The 20586-nt window shown below is 65.1% G+C and overlaps 1 protein-coding gene across 1 annotated transcript in view; it reads left to right on the top strand.

The window, feature by feature from the left end:
* Window positions 1–20586, top strand: part of VAV2 (vav guanine nucleotide exchange factor 2) — a 119568-nt gene that overhangs the window by 33353 nt on the left and 65629 nt on the right. Inside the window, exon 3 of the mRNA XM_029921025.1 lies at window positions 20396–20454. Coding sequence (XP_029776885.1) covers window positions 20396–20454 — 59 coding nt within the window. The remainder of the gene's footprint in view (window positions 1–20395; window positions 20455–20586) is intronic.

Here is a 20586-nt window from a genome sequence, read left to right as displayed (position 1 = left end):
CCTCACCTCTGCATTCTCCCTAACATCTCTCCCCTCCTCTGTACCTCTCCCCTCTCCCCCACCCCTACATCCTTCCCCACCCTCCCCTGCGTCCCTCTCCTCCACCTCACCCCTGCCTCCTCTCCAGCATCCCTCTTCCACCCTGGCCCTCCTCCTCAGCCCCACCGCCCCTTGCCCCCTGCGCTGGCTCCCCACTGGGCCTTCCTTTATCACCCTGTTGTTACTCCGGGCACTGAGGGTGGGGGGGACCTGCCGGTAGCATGGCTTCCCTTCTTCAGGCCACAGGCACCTCCTGCCTCTTCGTTTTGCTTCTGCTGTGGCTCCTGGTCCCTGAGAAGCCCAGTCCTGGTATGCGGTATGGGCACTGCCTCCAGAATGTTCTCTGATGATGGCCGACAGGCGGTCTTTGTTTGGCCCTCTGGGCCACCTGGACCAAGCTCATGGGCACACTGACCACAGGAGAGGTCTTGGGGAGTGGTTGGTGGGTCCAGACCCCAGGAGGTGGCTGGCGGCCTGGGGGTGCCCCCTTGGAAGGCTTGAGGACTGAGGTCCTGCTGGGGTCCCTCATCCTGCCAGTGAACTTCCCCTCTTCAGACCAGAAGACGTCCGGTGGGTACTAGGGGACTTGAATAGTTTTGCACGTCGGATGTAAGGGTCCTTGCTGGCTGGGGAGCACAAGGCTGGGGAGCTGGTGGTGAGGAAGGGGAGGCCGCTGAAGCAGGAGACCCTGGGAAAGTGATGCAACAAACTGGAAGCCACCTCACAGGAGCCCAGGCAGCTGTGCGGCGCAGGCTCCCAGCATCCCCTGCTCCGCCACCCCGTCCACAGCATGTGCCCCCACCTCACAGTGTCGGATGGCTGCTCACCGCTGGCCATCGCATCTACCTTCCGCACCGTGCACTCTGCCGGGGCCCCGGGCTGCGGCTCACTCCCCGTCTCATCCCGTGAGACCTGAGGACGCACGCCGGGCGGGTTCCTGAGCCGCAGCCCCCACCTTCCCGGCCGGCGGCTCCTTCCGCGGCAGAGACGGTGTGTGTGGGGCCCTCCCCGGAGCGGCCCTCGCTCACGCGTCCTCATGGATGGTACTGAAATCCCAGCTCGGGCGCGCTGGCGCGGCCCCGGGGCCCCGGCCGTGCCCGGCACCAACGCGGGTGACGCCCTGTCGCCTGGTGAGGGGTAACGGGGACGGGAAAGCAGCGTTTCTCTGCATGAAATGTCCTACAGACACGTGTGTGCTTTAGCGCCGCGGGGACGGCTCTGTGCGTCACCGTCCCGAGACCCTTTGGTCCTCGCTGTGTCCGATGGGGTGGGGGCCGTAGTCACTCTCGTTCCTGGAGGAGGAGCCGAGGCCAGGTGGCCTGTCCAGGGTCCGTTCCGGGCTGTTCCGGCCTCTGGTCTGTGCCCTTGACTCTCTGGGCCTGGCCTTCCCAGTTGAGGGCAGAGGGTAGGTGGCAGTTGCTACCTCCCCCGGCCCACCCTCCAGCCCCCGCCCCCGCTGGCCGCACGTGGGAAGGTCGGAGGTGGGAAGAGTCCGTGGCCCTCAGGCCTGCACCTTGCAGGTGACGACGGTCCCTTCCTGAGGGACCAGCCATCTGGCCGGGGCCCCGGGGCCCCGTGGCCTCTTACCGGGGGAGGGGTCACTTTTGTTTCTGGGGGGTGAATTGTGCGCACCTACAATTAATTAATCTCGATAACGGGTGCCCCTCTGGGTCTGGAAGTCGGATGTTAAGTATCTCAAGGCCGGCCGACGGAGCGGTGCCCTCTGGGTCCAGTCCATTGGCTCGGGCTCGTGATGCTAATTGGGGCACAATCCCCGTTTGTCCAGCTCTGACTTTCCGGGGGCCGCCGGGAGGCCCGCCCCCGCCTCTGTGAGGCCGCTCCGGCGACCCCGAGGACGCGGGAGGAGGGGCAGCACGTCCCTGGCCTTGGTTCCAGAGCCGGCGTGCGGGGCGCGGGGGGTGCGGTGGTGTGTGTGCGTTCACGGCTGCCGCTCCAGGCGCGGTCAGGGACACTGCCGTGAGGGGCGCCCTCCCGCCCCGTCGAGGCCCAGGGTCCGGCGGGAGCACCTCCACGCTGGGTGCCGCCACCGCCGCCCGCGGCAGCAGAGCCAGCCCTGCACGGCAGCTGCAGCGGTAGAAGCTGGTACCTTAGGACTGTGGAGACGAAGAGAGCTCAGCATAGACGCGGGCCCAACCCCGAGTGCGGCACGGGCAGCTGGGGAGTTGGAGCCCGGAGCAGGTGGTGGTGGGGCTGGAAAATCACCAAGGGACCTCCGAGCCCAACCGGGGGACCAGATGTCACCTGGAGGGTCGTAGGGCATGAGGACCCCGCTCAGGCACCCAGGGGGTCTCCCCGTCGGGGAAGGGGGACCCCATGATGTGCTCATTCCTTCCCAGGTGAGGCCCAGACGCACAGAGGGGTGAGTGGCCTGCCAGGACGCGAGCCCAGGTGTGAGCGTGCTGCCCCTGGGCTGAGCTTCTAGTACCTTCCTGGTGGGAATAGTCAGATAATGGAGTAACAGATGCGGAGGGGTGGGGGGGGGGAGGGCACACTCCGGCCCGTCTCCCTCAGCCTGAGCTCTGCAGGAGCAGAGGGGGGCGCTGTCCATTCTCTGCTTCCGAGGGCCTCTCGGCGTTTTCCTCCAGCGCCCCGTGCCAGGGGGCTGATCAGATGGCACCTTCCCCTCCGGGCTGCGTCCAGGGCCCATCCTGGGTGGGAGCTGGGGGTCCCCGGGTGACTCAGATGCTCTGTTGCCCCCACACCCAGGATGACCCTGGGCATTCGCATCCCCTCTGGCCTCAGTTCTCTCATCTTCCAGTGGGGGCTCACCCCACTCCCAGGGGCTTATGGGAGCTTAGTTGGGGGGAGGGGAGTGAGGATAGCCCCCTGCTTGTGCTGAGCACTGTCATGGCACGACCGTCAGGGCAAAGGGACGTGGACCCTCCTGGCACCTCCTAGGATGGATGGTGGGGCATGGGGGCGGGCACTGGGTCTAGTGGGATGGACGTGGGGCGTGGGGGGCGGGCACTGGGTCTAGTGGGATGGGCGTGGGGGGCGGGCACTGGGTCTAGTGGGATGGACGTGGGGCGTGGGGGGCGGACACTGGGTCTAGTGGGATGGGCGTGGGGCGTGGGGGGCGGACACTGGGTCTAGTGGGATGGGCGTGGGGGGCGGGCACTGGGGTCTAGTGAGGGGGGCTGCTGGCTGCAGTTGCTATTTGCAGAGAGGTGTGTTCATAGGACCCAGAGAGTTCCCTGGGCCCAGCTGTCTGCATCTCTGACAACCTGGTGTCTTCCCAGCGCCCCCTCCCTGGGAGCGGTGGGTGGGTGGGCTCAGAGCAGCTGAGGCCGCCTTTGTTTCCCGTTCAGGGGGCCTGTGGGGCTTCGCCGTGTGGCCCCCACGCTGTCCCTGGGGCGGGTTATTTATGCTTCCAGGCAATTAGTTCCCACAGGGGGTCCCCGAGGGCTCTGGGGTGGAGAGGTCACTTCCCTCGGCAGATGGCCCTCCCCGCCCCCTCCTACTCCAAAGGAGGGCGTGGCTTCAGGGACCGGGCCTGGCTGTCCTTGGCCCCAGCCAGGAGGTTACGGGCTGGCTCTCTCTGAGTGCACCTGAGTCCCAGCGACCCAGGTGCTGAGGAAGAGAGACGGGCCTCAGGGTCCTCAGCATCTGCCTTCGTGGCCCCCATCATCCGCGGGAAGCGGTGGGGGGTCAGCAGGGAGGCCCCATCTTGTGTGTTTTCCTGGAGGTTCCCCCTTCTGGCCAAGGCTGTGCTGGGGCACGGGGTTCCCCGTGTGGGCTCTGGCCTGCGGTGGGCAGTGGGCTGGCGGCTGGCTGCGGGGCCGGCCCCCGTTTATTCCGCATCTTCCGGGAGCCTGTGCACATAGTTTGGGGCCTGTTAGGACTCAGCACAGTGTTGGCTCGTCTGTTCATTCAGCCAACGGTCATCTCCTGGCAGCAGGTGAGGGCTGGCCCAGCGTGTCAAGTGTGGGCCCGGAGGCCGCAGCCTCCCCTGGGGTCAGGGCCCCGTCCCGGGAAGGCGAGCCTGCAGCGGGAGGGCAGGGTGCACGTGCAGGGTGCAGGCGTCCCGGCCCACGTGGCCTGGTGAGCCTGGCAGCCCTGGGGGCAGGGACCTGGCCCTCTGTGAGGAGTTGTCACAGTGCCCGCGGGGCAGGGGGTTGGCTTGGAGACCGAGCGAGCCCGCTCGGTGAGTGGAGGCCGGCGAGGTGCTCGTGAGAGCATCCTTAACTTTACCTGAGGTGACTGGACGGGTGTCGTGGTCTCTGGGACCCCACAGAGCGGTAGGTCGGCCTTGGGAGGGGTCCTGCGGGAAGTCCTGGGTGCTGCTGGTCGCTGGACGGTTGGTGGCCTCAAATCAAGACTCGTTTTGGGACTGAAGGGCCCTGAGCCACCCCGCCTGCGGGGCCGTGTGGCAGGGAGGCCTGAACGCCAGACCTTGAGGTTGCAGGGGGCAGTGGGGGGGGGTAGTCTTGCTCCTACTGGACGGGCCGAGACCCCCTCATCCCCCGGGGCTGGGCCGCCGCACGCGGGACCGGCTCCCGGGTTTGAGAAGAGACTCAGGCAGGTAGCTGGGCCCTCGGCCTCTGCCCAGAACCCGCTCATCCCGCCTCTGCCGGTCACCCGGGGCTCTGCGGGCACTTGAGGGGCCTGGAGTGGACGAGGCCCTTCTGGAAGAAGGGGAGTCCCTGGCACCCGTAGGCGGCAAGGACCCCCTCCCGTGTGGTCGCCCTCACGCGCCCTGCGCTGGACTGGGCGGGAAGCTGGGCGCCCCCTGCAGGCAGGGCCGAGCTGCCCCGTGCACCCGGTGCCCCCTCTCTTCTGTGGCCTCCCCTCCCCTCCCCGCCCCTCCCCTCCCCGAGCTGCAGGTTTTCCAGCCAGTAAAGCCAATCAAATGTCTCTGGAGTTTCTAGATTCAGAGCTGGAGAGTGGGGGTTATTTTTGTTTTTTGTTTTTTGTTTTAATGTAAACGTCTATCGAAGTGTCCTGTGTTCACAGGAAAAGGCAGCTCTCCCAAGTGGACAGCTTGGTGACTCGTCACTACCTGACGTACGGGGTGGTGCCACACGAGTCAGTCCGCGCCGTGCGGTGGGGCGCAGCAGGGGCGGTCTGCCCGCTCCAGGGCGGGGCTGGGGCAAACAAGGCTGTGTGGCCTTTGAGGGGCACTTTGGAGCAGGCTGAGGCTGGGCGGGGGGCGGGGGAGGGCGCTCCTGGCCCAGGGGACACGGGGACACAGTGCAGGCACGGCAGGTGCATGGAGGAGGCGCATAACCCTCTGGGGCTCATTTGGGGTCCCAGTGAGCTCCTCTGCTGCCTGGGTCATGTGTGCGCACGCGCGTGTGTGTGCATGTGCGTATGTGTGCACACGTGTGTGCGGGGGAGGGCGCCTGGCTTGGTTTGGCTTGGTTACTAATCCTAGAAGTTTCCCTTTCATTTTGAATTCTCGTCCTCATCCATGACAGTTGGTAGAACCAGTTTTCAGTCGTGTGTGGGCCTCAGGTGGGGCACGGGGTGCACTTGACCTCCGGAGGAGCACTGACCTGGGAGGTCTCGTCCGATCGCCTGTGCAGTGCCAGCACCAATGCCTTACATACCTCCGGTGACGGGGTGCTCACTACCAAGGCTGCAGCCTGAGCCCCTGAGAGACTGCTCTGACCGTGCCCAGACTGGTCTCCTGCATGGCGGCCGGTCGGCTGAGCGGGGGGGCTCTGGTCTCCACATTGTCCCCACACGTTCCTGTTAATTTTGGAGTGCCTGCGCGTCTCCAGCCGGCCACAGCTGGCCCTGCGCTGCCCCCAGTTGACCCTGCCGGATCCTCCCCCTCCTGCTGTCCACACCCGCCAGCTGCCCACGGGGCAGCGTCACCATCTGCCTGCCTGCCCTCTCCGGTCTCACCAGCCATCGACTTCGTGCAGAGCGACGCTATCCGTTCCGAGGACTCTTTAGGGGAGCACGAGATGAGCAAACGGCAGGGGCCCTCTGCATCAGGAGTGCTGTGTGGGGACGTCAGGGCTTTTGTGGGCTCAGGGACCGTCCCCTCCCCGACCCCGGACTCGGGAGGATCTGCAGAGTGCGGAGGGAGAGGTTCCTGGTGAAGGAGGGCCACCCCAGCGCAGGGTGGGTGCGGGGACCCTGCTCAAACTCGGGCGCCGGGGGCCTCCGGGAAGAGGGGAGTTGGTGTTCAGGGTCATGGTGACGTGGTGTCCCGTCCCGTCCCTGGGCAGTGCTCTCCCCGCCTGCCTGGGCCTCGGCCGTCACCTCCTTGGGAGCCCTGCCTCGGTGGCTGACCGCCTTCTGCCGCTGGGGGGTTCCCAGGGCCCCCAACATTTAGAAACCCGTCCTCTCTGAAGGGCTAGTGACTGTCACCTCGGGCCAGCGCCGGGTCCGCGTGACTGAGCACCACAGCTGGGGCCCTGCAGCATAACTGCCTTCTCCCCAGTCCCGGGGCGGGAAGTCCTAGCTCCAGGGCTCAGGGGACTCCTCCCTCCCGAGGCCCCTGGGCGCCTGCCCCTCGGGGCTCCTGGCAGCCCTGGGCTCTCCTGCCTCCCTCCAGTCTCTGCCTCTCCTCCTCGCCGTGTGCCGCTTGCGTCCCTTCTCGCAAGGACAGCAGTCGTGCTGGATGAAGGGCCCCCGCTCCAGAACGACTCCGTCCTAATGGGTTTTGTCCGTGAGAGTCCTTCATCCATGGAAGGCCCCCGCTGAGGTTTGGGGAAGGACGTGAGCTCTGGGGACCCTCGAGCCCAGTCCAGAGCGTCGTTGGCTGTAGCGACAGCGCTCAGGTGACTCGTACTCGGTGTCAGGCGCTGAGAGCGCGCCCCCCGGGGGCCCTGAAGACGGAGCCCACAGGGCCTTTGGCCTTGGGAAGCCCACACCCTTGGGCTGAGCCGGGGGCGCCGGATGAAGCGCTGGCCTCGTGGGGGGCCCGTCCTGTACCCCGCCTCAGGACCTTTCTTGCTTTCCTGTGACCTCCAACGTGAAGTCCAGGCCCCTTAACTGGTCCTGCGCCGTCCAAGCCCGGCCCCGCCCACCTTCACCCCTGCCCCACCCTCTCTGCCCACCTCCGGGGAGGCCGCCATGCTTCATGCCTTCAAGGACTCCGTGTCTCTCTCCTGCCTGCCCCCTTCCCCGTGCTCCCAGCTGCGGGTCCTGCGGGGCCCTCACCTGCTGGAGCCTCCAGGGGAACCTGCGGAAGGGGCGTTCCGAGCCTTAGAGATTCAAGCGCGGCTGCGGATTCGCGGAGCTGCTGCAGAGAACCGTGGCCCCCGAGCCGCCGATCGGCGGGCCGTGCTGGCCGGTGCCCTTCCCTGGGAGGGGCCTCGCGAGTCCGGGGACGCCCAGAGCCCTCCTCGCGAGCCTGTGCCGCTGTCACGGGCCAGGGCTCCGTCCTGCGGGAGGCTTGTCCCACCGTGTCCTGGAGCCCCTGTCTCGGGGGTGGTGAAGGGACATCATTCTCGCAGCTGCGTCCAGGACGAGACCGCTGGGCTGCCTGGTTCGGAACCTGGCCCGGTCGGTCACTCTGGACTGCTCGGTGACGAGGGTGGACCTCCTTGGTCAGGCCCCCGTCAGGCCCCCACATCACATCGTGTCGTCATGTCCCCTGGGGCTCCTCTGGGCCGTGACAGGTGGCAGCCCCCATCTTTAATTTAGTTATTTTTAAAATGTTTTATTTTATATTTGAGAGAGAGAGAGACAGAGTGCGAGCAGGGGAGGGGCAGAGAGAGAGGAAGACCCAGAATCCGAAGCAGCTCCAGGCTCTGAGCTGTCAGCACAGAGCCGGCCTCGGGGCTCGAACCCGGAACGTGAGATCATGACCTGAGCCAAAGTCAAATGCTCAACTGACTGAGCCCCCCTAGTGGCCCCCCTTTAAGATTTTTTTAAATGTTCTATCTCTTTTTAATTTATTTTTTAAGTCTTTATTTTGCGAGAGAGGGAGAGAGAGAGAGGGAGAGAGAGAGAGCCTTGGAGAGGGGCAGAGAGAGAGGGAGACACGGAATGTGAAGCAGGTTCCAGGCTCCGGGCTGTCAGCACAGAGCCCGACGCAGGGCTCAAACTCACGGACTGTGAGATCATGACCTGAGCTGAAGTTGAAGGTTTAACCAACTGAGCCCCCCAGGCTCCCCTCTTTTTAATTTAAAAAACAATATTTCTGCTGGAAAGGCCCCCTTGTGCTTCGTGCCCAATGAGGGGCAGAAGTGCCTGGAACCCGGCTTCCTTGGGCAGCAGGTGGGTGTGTCCCCGGCCGTCCTCCCCAGGCCACGGCCCTCTGCTTCCTCCTCCTCGGGCCGGCTGGCTTCGTACGTGGTGTCCCTTGTGGTCACAGAGAATCTCTTCCGGGCGGGAGGCACCGTCAGTCTACCCTCAGGTGGGAGGGCATCCCGGAGGCGGCTGGCGCGGGAAGCCCCTCGACGGGCTGGGACGAAGCTGGAATCGAGATGACTTCCTTTCTCGGAAGCAGCCTGGAGCTTTGTCGGCCGTCGTTTTCCATCTGTTTCTGGAAACAGTGCGCCGAAGGGAAAAATCACTTTAGACTCTGTCCTGGGGAGGGCTGGCATCGCGCAGGTCGGCGTCCGGGCGCGGCGCAGTGGGTTCTTGGGCTGGTGTGCCTCAGGAAGGAGGGCCCACTGCGCGGGGCAGGTGCTGAGGGCACCCCGAGGCCGTGCGGCGGGCAGGCTGCCCTCACTTACTTTGGGTCCACTCTGCACGCCCCGGCACTCGCTAGCCCGTCACCCCATTCATCCCTCGGGTTGACCTCCTCCAGGGAGCCTTCCCTGATGCCCCCCTCAGGCCCTCCTCCCCGCCGGCTCCTTCGTCCTTCGCCCTGTGGCGTGGAGGGCCCGTGGGTCCTGCAGGCTCCAGGAAGCCGCCTTGGCCACTCGTCCCCAGTGCTCACTGAATGCTGCAGACACAGCGGTGCGGTGTGGGACCTGTCCGCCGGGTACTCTGTGCCACGGGCCAGGGCCAGGACCCCGAGATGTAGGGCGCTGCCAAGACCTCGGGGACAGTCTGCAGCTGGGTGCAGACGCGGGGTTAGTGATGCCTGGCTGGCCGGTGGCACCCCCTGGAAGGCCGTGCCACAGGGGGCCCTAGGTGGGGCGGGCAGGCACCTGGCTCCAGAGCGGCGGAGACCCCCTGGCCCACTCCCTCCTACAGGGAGTCAGAGGCTGCGTCTCATGACGCAGGAGGAGGAGGGCGGGTACCTGCACCCATCGGTCAGCTGCCATGCCGTCCCCACCAACCCCACCCCGCCTGACACGGGCATGGATGGCTCCCTGGGGGCCCTGCCAGGGCCGGCGGTGAGCAGGGGCTGCCTCCCCAGGGCGGTGCCCGTCCGCGGGGGCTGCTGCGGTGACACACCACACACCCGCGGCTACAGCAGAGACACGGGTCCCCCACGTGTCCGGAGCCTCGAGGCCGGGTCGGGGTGCGGGAGCGCCTCTTCCTGGTGGTGGACGGCGGCCTTCTCCCTGTGCGCTCACGGGGCAGGGACGGAGAGATTGTCCTCTGTGTCTCTCCCCACAGGGACACTGGTCCCGCCCTTGGGGGCCCCGCCGCATGTCCCTCCCGCTCACCCCCAACACCCTCCCTCTGGGATCAGGGCTGCAGCGCCCGTATTCGGGGGAGCGTGTTGAGTTCATAGCCAAGGTTGGCCTCGGCCTCGTGGCGGCCACAGAGGACTTGGTGCCACAGGACGGGCCGGAATGACACCGAGCGCAGGGTGAGGCCGCAGGGTGTGGATTCACCTGGGCTCCTCACCGCGAGGGGCTGCGTGGCCCCGACTTCCCAAGGGAGGAGACAGACTCGGTTCCGTTCCGTGGCTGGGATGGCGGAACTCTTTTTAATGCTGGGTCCTGGCAGATCTTTCCAGAAACACCCACAAGCATGTCACAGCTGTGAAAACGCCCAGTTGCAGTTTGTCCTGTCGTGTCCGTGGCCGCTGCGGCACAGACGCCCGCCCGCCCTGGCTCCCCGGAGCCACCCCCTCCTTTGCCGTCAGCCCGTGGGGTGCAGGGTGCCGGAGGTGCTCCCGGCGCCCCGGCCCAGCCCCGGAGGGTGCGGCTGGCACAGAGCCCCGTTCCTCAGTGCGCTGAGGTCATGCTTGTACTTAGTAACTGAGTTACTGAGTCATCGCTTTGGAGATAAGCGTGTACATTGAAAAATTATTGCCGCGGTGTAAGAGATACAATTTTTGTTCCTCTTCCCATTAAAATGGCCATTAATCGGCGGGGGGGGGGGCAGTGAAGCCCGTCGGGCCTCTGCAGGTAATGGCTGCTGTCACCTCTTTCCCCATTAGCAGGCTGGGGCTGACAGATGGCGGAGGCCTGGACCCGAGGGGCTGAGCCAGAGGTGCTGCAGGAGGGGGTTCTGGGTGAGGCTCAGACAGAGGCTGAGGCTGTTCTGGATGCTTCCTTCTTAGGAGCACTGAGCACAAATCAGCCCTCGGGGTCTTGACCATGTCTGCTGCTGTGGACAGGTGACCACTCTGATCCTCTGTGATTGACGAGGGGCACAGTGGCACGGACTTCCTTGGGTGGTTGAGGGTTGAGTGAGGCGGTGGGGTACTTGTGACTGAGCCCAGTGCTGGGCCCCCGGTCAGGGCTCAGGCTCCCGGTCGGGGACCAGGCTCACAGTGAGGACTCAGGCTCAGGACCAGGACTCAGGCTTGTTATCTGAACTCAGGCTCATGATTGGGACTCAGGCTCACAATCAGGTCTCAAGCTGTGGTCAGAGCTCAGACTCACAATCAGGAGTTAGGCTCATGGCCAGGGTTCAGACCCAAGGTCAGGGTTTGGGCTCATGGTCAAGGGATCAGTCTCACAATCAAGACTGAGCCTCAAGGTCAGGCTTCAGGCTCATGGTCAGGACTCAGGCTCATTCAGGGAGGTTCTGGGGGTACCACTTGTGAATGTGGGCCAGCCTGAGGGGCCCTGGCTTGGCCTCCTGGGGTTGTACACGGAGGTCTGTCCCCATCCCAGCCCCGGCTGTCCCCAGTGCTGGTCGTGGGCACCCTGAGGAATCCATTCCTTGTTTCTGGCAAATCGTTGATGGCAAGGCGGAGGCATGTCACTCCTCGATGCGAGAACGCAGAAGTGCTTGGAAAGGGCCGGGTCGGGCAGACAAGTTCAGTCTTGGACCTGCCGCTGATTGTGTCGGGGCCTCAGTGTCCTCATCTGGGAAACGGGGAAGCTGGTCCTGACCCCATACCACCGGCAGGGAGCCCAGGGTTGGACATGGTCAGTGGAACGGGCAGAGAAGCCGGGGTGGGCTGAAGGGGCACGGGGACCCGCCTCTCCTGCAAGGAAGAGGGGCAGGAAACGTGTGGTCAGAGCCTCTCAGACGGGGCGCGGCTTCCAGGTGGGACTGGGGCTCCCTCCTGCCCCGCCCGGTGGCGTCTGTAACGCCGTTGGCATCTTCAGCCGGGCCGGGCCCCTGGGCCTTGAGGATTCCTGTGCCTCGCCCTGTACCAGGGCGGTGATTCACGGCACCGGGCCGCCGGTTCGGGGCCTCCCCCGATCCGAGGGGACACGTTGCTGCTTGTCTGTTTCAGTGCCTCCTGTGTTCGCACATTCTTACCTGTCGGCGTGGGAGGGGGCCGTCTGTGTTCTCCGAGCGTGCACTCACAGGCGGCCAGCGGCCCACCCCGCCAGCTCCCTGAAGCCCCCACCGTGGCCGGGTGGGCGGCCGGCCTCCACAGAACCACAGGGGCCCACTTGATCTTGCCTGCCACCGTCGGACCACGTCCAGGGTTGGGCCAGGGCTGGGCCAGAGAGCGGGGGGGCGGGGGGTGCCCACAGTGAGTCTGTCTCAGGTCACTGCTCGTCTGCCTCGAACTGCCAGGCCTCAGTGACTCCTCCATAAAATGGGAAGAACAGCAGAGGAGTCTCCTGGAGGGTTTGGGGGAATAAAATGAAATGGACCTGGTGGAGACCTAGACACACGGCTCTAGTTGCTAATGGAGGCGTGGCAGGGAGGGCCAGAGGCTGGAGCTCCGACGGCGCCTCCGTCTCTAGGCGGGGTCTCATGGCAGTGGCTGGGGGCCTCGCAGATCTTTTGCGGCCCCCTGGCTGGATTTACGTTTCCCATTTGGACCAGGTAGTCACTGTGCTTTTTCCACCCAGGATCGCTTAGGTTTGCGCGATCGATTCCCACAGCCTCTGGTTCAGGCCCTCTCCCCGCCTGGGGACCACGGAGCCTTGGACCCCACGTTACAGGTCAGGGACGGCGGTCAGTGCTCGGAGGCACTCGAGACGGCGAGGCCTTGGTGTTTCTCGGGGTGGACTCCGGTCTCTCCTTGCAGATGCTGGGTCTTTCTGCCAGGCAGAGCTGGCGCAGGGCACTGCCCGTCGGGGGAGAAAGCCTCGGACGCTGCCTCCGGCTTGAGCGGGAGGGAGCACTGTGTCTGATTAGTGACCTGTGTGTTGTGTCCCTGGTTCCGTGGACGGGGAGACCGAGGCTCAGGGAAAACTGGCTCCCGTCGTCACCGGCGGGTTTAGGACGTGAACCCATGACTCTGGCACTTTGTCCTGGCCTGTGGCTCTCCGCACTGTACCGTGATGACAAGTTAATTAGAGCACCTTCCCTGACGGGCCGGCACAAGTAGGCGCTCGACGTGGGAGCCCAGTTCGCGCCGTTCGTCCACGCATCCGTGTTGTGTGTGTGGCTCGCCCGGCCGTCAGTCCTCCAAGTGCAGCACCCGGGCCTGCCGGTCGCTGAGGCTCAGGATGGCCTTGTGAGGTCCCCGTCCTCCACTGAGACGGAGGGCGTGCAGCTAGATTGGGGGTTCAAGTCGGCGGAAGCCTCAGTGGGAGCTCAGGAGAGAGGAGGGGCCGGCGCAGAGGCGTCCGCGGACTCTGCTTCTCCGCCCCGTCTTTTCCTCTCCTCCGAAACCGCTTTTGAACTCCAACCCCCTTTCTAGCACAGCCAGACCCTCCTTCTTGCATTGCCCTCCCAAGTTGCTGCCTTTCACCGGCTCCCGTGAGTGGTGTTTCTCGTTTTGCCGCGTGGGCGTCTTGGGGCCGGCGGCCGGCCCACCCCGTCCCCTGCACTCGGGCCTCGCAGGGAGCAGTGGGGACGGGTGGCCGCGCTGCCCGCCTGCTCGCGTTTGTCCGGCCGCCCCGGGGGGCAGGGCCTGACCGCCGGGCTGCGATGGCGGCTCACGTTCTGTGACGATTCAGCAGCGCTGAGGATTTTCTGGCCTTGCTCTCCGCGTGCAAACAGAAAAAGGCAGAAGGGGGGGACGCAGGGCTGGGGGCTGGGGGGGCGGGGAAGCGATTCACGCCGAGTTGCTTCTAAATATGCAGCCGCGTTGGCTGCAGATTTCCCAGGCAGATACGGGAGTTTCCGGGGCAACACGTTTAAATGAGGCTCACAATCTTGCCGTGTGGCTTCGTGGAGCTGCGTGTGTGTGCGTGCGTGTGTGTTTCCAGACGTGTGGTGACGGCTGATAAGGAGGCTCTGCGGCTGCAGCCGGGTCTGTGCGAGTCCTGCTTAGTGACTCCGGTGGGGAAGCCCCCCCCCCCACATCGGGTCAGGCTTCGGAGCGAGCGGGTTTGATGGGCGCAGATCTGCCCGCTCTCACTTACCCCGTCGCCGGCACGGAGGAGCCCCGGGTCCCGCTTCAAGGCCAACTTGTATCTGCTTTTGTTGTTCTTCTGGATCATTCCCGGCCGTGCTCCTTCATCGGGGACCTCGGGGAAGCTAGGTGGCCTCCCCGGGGGCAGTGCCAGCGAAGCGCTGGAAGCGACACGTTCCTTCTGCCTTCCCGCGGCCGTGATGTGTCAGCGCCTGGTCCTTTGTGCAGGCATTTTGTCAGCGCTGCAAACTCTGCTTTTTTACGGCGCGTGTTAGCGTCCGAGCCTGTATTCTGAGGCATATTGATTTTTTTTTCGCTTGCAGAGAAACAGCGTTTCCACATAAATGGCTCATATCTGGAGGACTTCTGTCTCTTACATCCAGGATAACAAAAGGCCATAAAGCAAAAGGACAAACACACAGAAAGCCTTGGTTCCTGTTTCAAGTCCCACGGGAAACGGGAGGGGTGGGGGTGGCTCACGCCGGAGACAGCACGCCTTCCGGGAGGTTCCAGGTGGGCAGAGCGTGTGCACAGGTGTGTGTGTGTGTGTGTGCATGCGTGTGCAAGTGTGCACGTGTGTGTGTGTGTTGTGTGACCTCTGCCTCAGGAGGACCTTCAGGGACCAGGCTGATGGAGGCCTCACCACTTGAACATGGCTCTTGTGAGGCTCCCCAGGGGCAGAAGGGCTCAGGAGCCAGGCGTGATGTCTGCGCCCGTCCACTGGGTGGACCTCGGGAGCCGCAGGCAAGGCTGGAAGGTGTGGCCCAGCCAGGCCCGGGAGGAGGCTCCGGGCCCAGCTGCAGCTCTCGTGGGCGGTGGGGCAGCAGGGAGAGCGCGGGGAGGGGGGCGGCGGGGAGAGCACGGGGAGGGGGGGTGGGGAGAGCGGGAGAGCGCGGGGAGGGGGGCGGCGGAGCCCGGGGGGCGGGGGAGAGCGGGAGAGCGCGGGGAGGGGGGCGGCAGGGAGAGCACAGGTTTGGGTTCTGCGGATCTAGGTTTGGTTCCTGAATTGGCCACTTACTGCTGGGTGACCCGGGACAAGGTACCTATTCGATCCAGTCCCCAGGCTCTGCCTCTAAAAATGGGGCGTCGGGGGAAGGGAAGTGTAACCCGGGAATAAGGTTAGCGTTGTGCTTGTCTGGTGCATAGTTTACACCTCGAGCTCCAGAAGTGGTAGCTGGACATGGAGGGGCAGCGTTTGCTGCTGATCCTGTGCGTCCACCTACACGTCTGCCCACCCCTCCCTCCACGCATGCAGTTTATCCTCATCCATCCATCCATCCATCCATCCATCCATCCATCCACCCCATCCATCTACCTGCCCACCCGTCCATTCACCCACACACCCACCCATCCATCTACCCCCACACCCACCCGTCTGTCCATGTATCCATTCATCTGCCCGCGCACCCGTCCATTCACTGACACACCCACCCATTCATCCTCACACCCTTCCACTGACCCGCGCACCCATCCATTCACCCACCCATCTACCCGTGCATTCACCAACACACCATCCATACATGTGTCCACCCACCCACGGACATCCTGTGAGCACTCCCAGAGTCACCCTGTGTCTGCAGCCTGTCACACAGACTCAGTGGGCTGGGTTCTCCTCGCCTGGGAATGAGAAGAAGCCATTGGGAGCCTGGGTTTGAGGGTCAGTGTGCCGCCAGCCCCAAAAGAGCTGGGAGAAAGCTTTGTGAGGCACAGAGCCGTGTCGGGTGTCCAGAGGGCCTGAGGGAGCTGGAGTGGCTGTGGGCGTCCTGGGGGGGGGGGCGCGTAGCCAACCAGGTTGTGTCCCTGTGCACCCCCGGAGGGAAAGGGACAGGTGTGGAGGAAAGACATTTCGTCACGGCCCTCCCCCTCCAAGGCTCAGTTGGGGGGAGGTGATAGGAATGTCCCTCTCAGCCACCGCTGGCAGCTGTGTGAGCTTGAGCAGGTGCCCTGGTTTGGGGCCTCAGTTTCCTGTCTGCGAAATGGGCAAGCAATCGGTCCAGTCCGGTGTCTCTCAGTGGGGGAGCCGTCCTGGGGCTCAGAAGTTTCATGAAATGCCCTGAGCGGTGTGGGCACAGACCTGTGCCCCAGGGCAGGCTCTCAGCCGCAGGGCTGGGTAGGGCGGCTGACCCATTGTTCCCTTCAGCACAAGAGGACACCTGTGCCCGCCTTGGGAATGTCCCCAAGTGGGACTTTAGCATGAGCAAGGCAGAGCAGCGTGAGGAGGGGCGGGCCGCACTGGCCTGCCCCCAGTCTCGGGCCTCCACCCTCAGGGGCCTGGGAGGGCAGGAGCCCAAGAGATCTTCCTGAGAAGCAGGGTCCTTGCCGAGCCATCCGCCCGGAGCGCAGAAAGGCTCTGGTCTCTCTGGCAGGCGCGATGGGTGATGGACCCCGGAGACTTAGGGCCTTCCCCTGTCGTGTGGCCACTCGTTCACTTTTCCTTCTGCCATTCCTTCCTTCCACCCGTCTGTCTGTCTTCTACATTCATCCATCCGTGCATTCTCCTCCCTCCCTCCCTCCATCCATCCATCCGTCCTTCCTTCCTTCCTCCCTCCCATCCTTCCTTCCTCCCTCCCTCCCTCCCTCCCTCCCTCCCTTCCTTCTTTCCTGCCCTCCATGTACCCATGTGTCCATCCATCCATCCAGCCACATCAACACTTGCCAGGTGACGCCTGTGTGCGGGTACTTGGAATATAAAGTTCAAAGGCGCAGCTTCGTGTGCTGACACATGTCAAGGAGGTCCTGTGTCCTGCGTCCTCCTTGGGTTCACAACAGTGCGGGTCCTGAGTGGCTGCAGCGTGAGTGGGGGGCAGAGGTGGGGCGGGAGGTGGTGTTTTCGACCAGTTTGTGCTGGCTGTGGGGAAATGAGTGAACCCGTCCCTGTTTCCACCGTAAGGTCCGGAGTCAGAGCCTTTGGTTTACAGAGCGTGTGCTGCTGACCGGACAGCCCGGGGCGGGGGGGTCTGCAGCCGGGCTGGGCGCCCGCAGACTGGATTTCTGTTTAAATCGCCCCGCCCCCTCCTCACCGCGCGTTGTAGGAAGATGTGACACCACAGCTGAGGCGGCGCGGGAGGCGCCACCCTGTCACCTGGCGTCTCGTGCATTTCCGCCCGTCTCTCCTAAGGAGTATATAATTTTAAAAATTAGACTCTACCGATTGTACATGTTCTACAACCTGTTCCTTTCACTTACGGGATTCATGAATATGTTTTATATCAACAAACTCCCTGCCACCACATCAGTTTGCACAGCGGCTCACAGTCCCCGGTGTGGGTGTGTCTGACTTTATTTCTCCCGGAGCCTCGTGTCGGCCAGCCCGGCTGCCGATGGATTGTTTTTTGAGCCTTTGTAAACGGCTGCAGGACCACCTCTGGCACTGAATGGCTGCACGCACCCAAGGGTGGGGACCCAGAGTCCTCTTCACGGCTCCAGGGCAGCACGGACTCGCTCCTGCTGGCCGGGAGGGCCACACGGCGGGATTTGCTGGAGGCCCAGCCAGGTCCTTCTGGCCCCGCGGGGACGTGGCCTGCGGCTGCCTATCCACCTCCCCACGCCTGAGCGAGATTGGAGGCTGAAGCTCAGAGGCTGAGAGGCTGGCCTGGGGTGCTGGCTGGGGGCCCTGGGGGCTGCGGGACACGCGCCCCTCCTGCTCCCTCTGCTTGACTGTCCCTTCCCTTCAGCGCCTCCGAGCCTCGCAGGCCGTCCCGAGATGGACACCCGGGTCGCCCTCCGTGCCCGTCTGCAGGCCTTGGCCGAGGCCGTGGGGTTGCCTGTTCCACCCGGTCCCTGGGGCTGGGGCACCCAACCTCGGCCCCACATCTGGGCCCCCCGGGGCCTGAAACAGGTTCCTGGGCCCCACCCTCTCCTGCTCCAGGGCCTCCGGAGGTAGGCCTGGGGCTCGGGTCTGTTGAGTGCAGGGAAGCTGGTGGGCTGCTGGTGTCGGGGAGTGTGTCCAACCCAGAAGGGGAGCTGGTGGAGAGCGTGGGGTCGGAGCGGGCCGCGGCTGGGTGGGGACGGAGCCAAGACTTGCAGCCCCGGCGCACATGGCACGCCTCTGCCCGCTATCCCCTGGGCCGCCCCATCCACGCCCTGCACCCTCCCGGGCGTGCGTGTGGCTCCTCCCAGCGGGCCTCACCCCAGCCCCGACCCGGGCACACCTTCCTTGGCCCCAGCCAAGCGGTGGATGGATCGCTGAGCCCCAAGGCCTGAGCCAGTTTTATACGGGAGGAGGGGGTGGGTGTTCGTGTCTGTGTTCCATTCCTTAACGGACAGAGGCGAGAAGTGGGGGCAAAAGTGGGGAAAACGGCATCCTTCGACATTTACGTTTTCAGATGAGCTGGAGGGCTGTGGGCTGGGCGGTGTTTGCTCATCGCCCAGCCCCTCCTTCCGTCCCGGGACCAGGCTGCCCGGCCGGGGCCCCACTCGGGCTCCTCACCCCTGCAGCAGGTGCGCCTGCGCCGTGTTTCCCCGTGGGGCTGCTGCAGGCCCTCGTCTGACCCCACGACCGTCTCGGGAGGCCCCGCGCCTGCTCCCGGCAGCCCCTGCCCTCCTCGGTCACCGCAGCGGGGGTCCCCACAGTGGGCCCCCCCAGAGCACTCCCGTTTCTGCCCAGACGCCAGCCAGGGAGCCTGCAGCCCCAGAGCCAGGGCGCCTCCGAGGGAGATGCCGTCCCTGGCTCGGCGGGAACCCGGAGCTGCGTCCCTCACAACCGCTGGCGACAGACTCCAGCCTGGAGCAGAGTGTCCGCGGGCTTGGGTGGAGGTGGCCTGGTCACCAGGGAAGCCACTGCGTCTGCTGGGACGGCGGGCACGTGGACAGGTCAGAGACCTGTCGTCTGACCTTGGCCGGCTCCCCTGCGGCAGCCCCTCCGGGCCTGGGGCTCCCCCTGCACGGGCAGAGGCTTCCCACTAAGTGCAGGTCAGGGGACAGGTCCCGTCTCCTGGGCCAGGGCTGACCATGGCTGCAGTGCGGGGGCTCTGCGGGAGGACTCCGGCCTGTGTGCGGCCGGCCGGGGAGGCGGGCGGCAGAGGGTAACGACGCCAGCGTGGAGGCGTGGGAGGGGGTGGCCTGAGTGCCCGACCCCTTCAAGCTCCGCCCTCCCTGGCTTCTAGCAAATCCCCGGAAGCCCACTGCGCCGTGCTTCCATGTTTGTTTTCCCTGACCGCAGCGCGCCCTCACGCGCTGTCACCTGCCCCCATGACTGTGCCCCCTGGAGCACACGAGCCGGGGCCGCGGCCGGGCCAGCTGCGCCCTGAGCCGGCGCGTCCTGTCTGGGGAAGGACCCCGACCTTCCACGGGTCCCTGACGCCCACGGCCCGGCCCCTCCAGTGTGGCCACCTCCGGGAAGACCCCCCGCAGCCCTCGGCTCGTTGGCCGAGGTCGCCGGCTGAGCAAAGGGGCTTCCTGGACGGCTGCGGTTTCTCCTCCCTTTTAAAACATCGCAGCCAGAACAAGTCTGCGAAATGGGTCTCAGCAGGGGCTTCGGCCAGAGGCCTGGCCTCAGGTCCCCAGGCTCCCAGATGCGCGCGGCTGGCAGGACGTGCACAGGCCCTGAGGGCGTCTGTGACCTTGTTCAGGGCCCCGGGCCGGCCACACGCAGACCGCGCACAGGCGCACACAGATCGCACACACGCGTGCACCGAACACTCAGCCCACCTGCGTCCTTACGCACGTGCGCGCACACACGGGGACCCACGCACACGACACAAGGGGCCTTGAGGGCTAGGCCTGCGTCCGCGTCGCCAGGGGCCCCCAGAATTCTGTGACGAATCGTGAGCAGCCGTGTGTTTAATTTAGTTAATTTATTTAAAAATACTTATTTACTTTAGACAGAGAGAGAGAGAGAGAGAGAGAGAGAGCTGGAGCACACAGGTGGGGAGGGGCAGAGAGAGGGGCACGGAGGATCTGAAGCAGGCTCCGCACTGAGAACAGAGACCCTGACGCGGGGCTCGAACCCACAGACCGTGAGATCGTGACCTGAGCTGAAGTCGGACGCTGAACCGACGGAGCCACCATGTGCCCCTCATGCGTTTTACACTCTGTGCTTAGGGGCGGCCACCCCCTCTCCCTGCCTCAGTTTCCCCGTCATCCTGTTTTGAGATCTGTGGGGGGACTGTGTGGGGGCTTCCGAGGCTGGGGGACAGGCGGGCCCTGTGTGTCTGGAGGGGGCTGGCTGGGGCCCCGGGCAGGACGGGTGGGACGGGGCAGCCGGGAAGCCCTGGCCGCCGCTCGTGGCCCAGCGCTTGAGAACCTTATCTCTCCGCATTGGTCTGGGGAGAGACCCCTCGTGCGGTCTGCCCCCCGGGGCTCTTTGCCTCCTTCCCCCTGACCCTTTGAGGGGCCCGGTGTCAATTTACAAGGTCAGACAGAAGGAGGAGGGGCCCAGGGGAGGGAGCACTGTGTCGGCGCTGGGTCCCATGCTGCTGTGTAGCTTCGGGCAAGTCGCTTGACTTCTCTGGACCTCTCCCGATCTCCGAGCCGGGTCAGCACCTGCTGGGAACAGGTCACGAATCAACGGTAGCTTCCAGGACCGGTACGGGATGAGCCCGGCCCTGACAAGGCCGGCCCCTGTGTGGGTGAGGCGGCCCTGCCTGGGGTTGGGGGGGGCACCCGGAGGGGAAGGGGTGAGGCGGGCCCGCCCCTCTGCCCCACCCTCACGAGCACTGGGCACCACACACCACGGGCATCCAGCCCCCAGACGCGGCGCGGTGAGTGCGGGTCGCTCTCCCCAAGATGAAGCGGGCTTGGCGCGCAGCGCTCCGTGCCGACTTTCTGGTGTCTCGTGAAATGACAGCGGCGTCTTTCTGGTCTCCCCAGGTCATCTCTGCCGTGTCCAGACTCTCCCTGCACCACGTGGCCCAGAACAAAGGGATCAGGTGAGCTCGCGGCCCAGCCTGGGCCTTGACCGTGGATTTTCAACGTGGAGTCGCGTCCCCTGTTGGCGGCATCAGGGGGGGTGGGGTGGGAGGAGGTGGGGGGGAGGCGGAGGGGGGCAGGGGGGCAGGGGG

Source organism: Suricata suricatta, chromosome 13 (assembly GCF_006229205.1).
Source record: "Suricata suricatta isolate VVHF042 chromosome 13, meerkat_22Aug2017_6uvM2_HiC, whole genome shotgun sequence".
Lineage (NCBI taxonomy): Eukaryota > Metazoa > Chordata > Mammalia > Carnivora > Herpestidae > Suricata > Suricata suricatta.
This window is presented reverse-complemented; position numbering and strand designations above follow the sequence as displayed.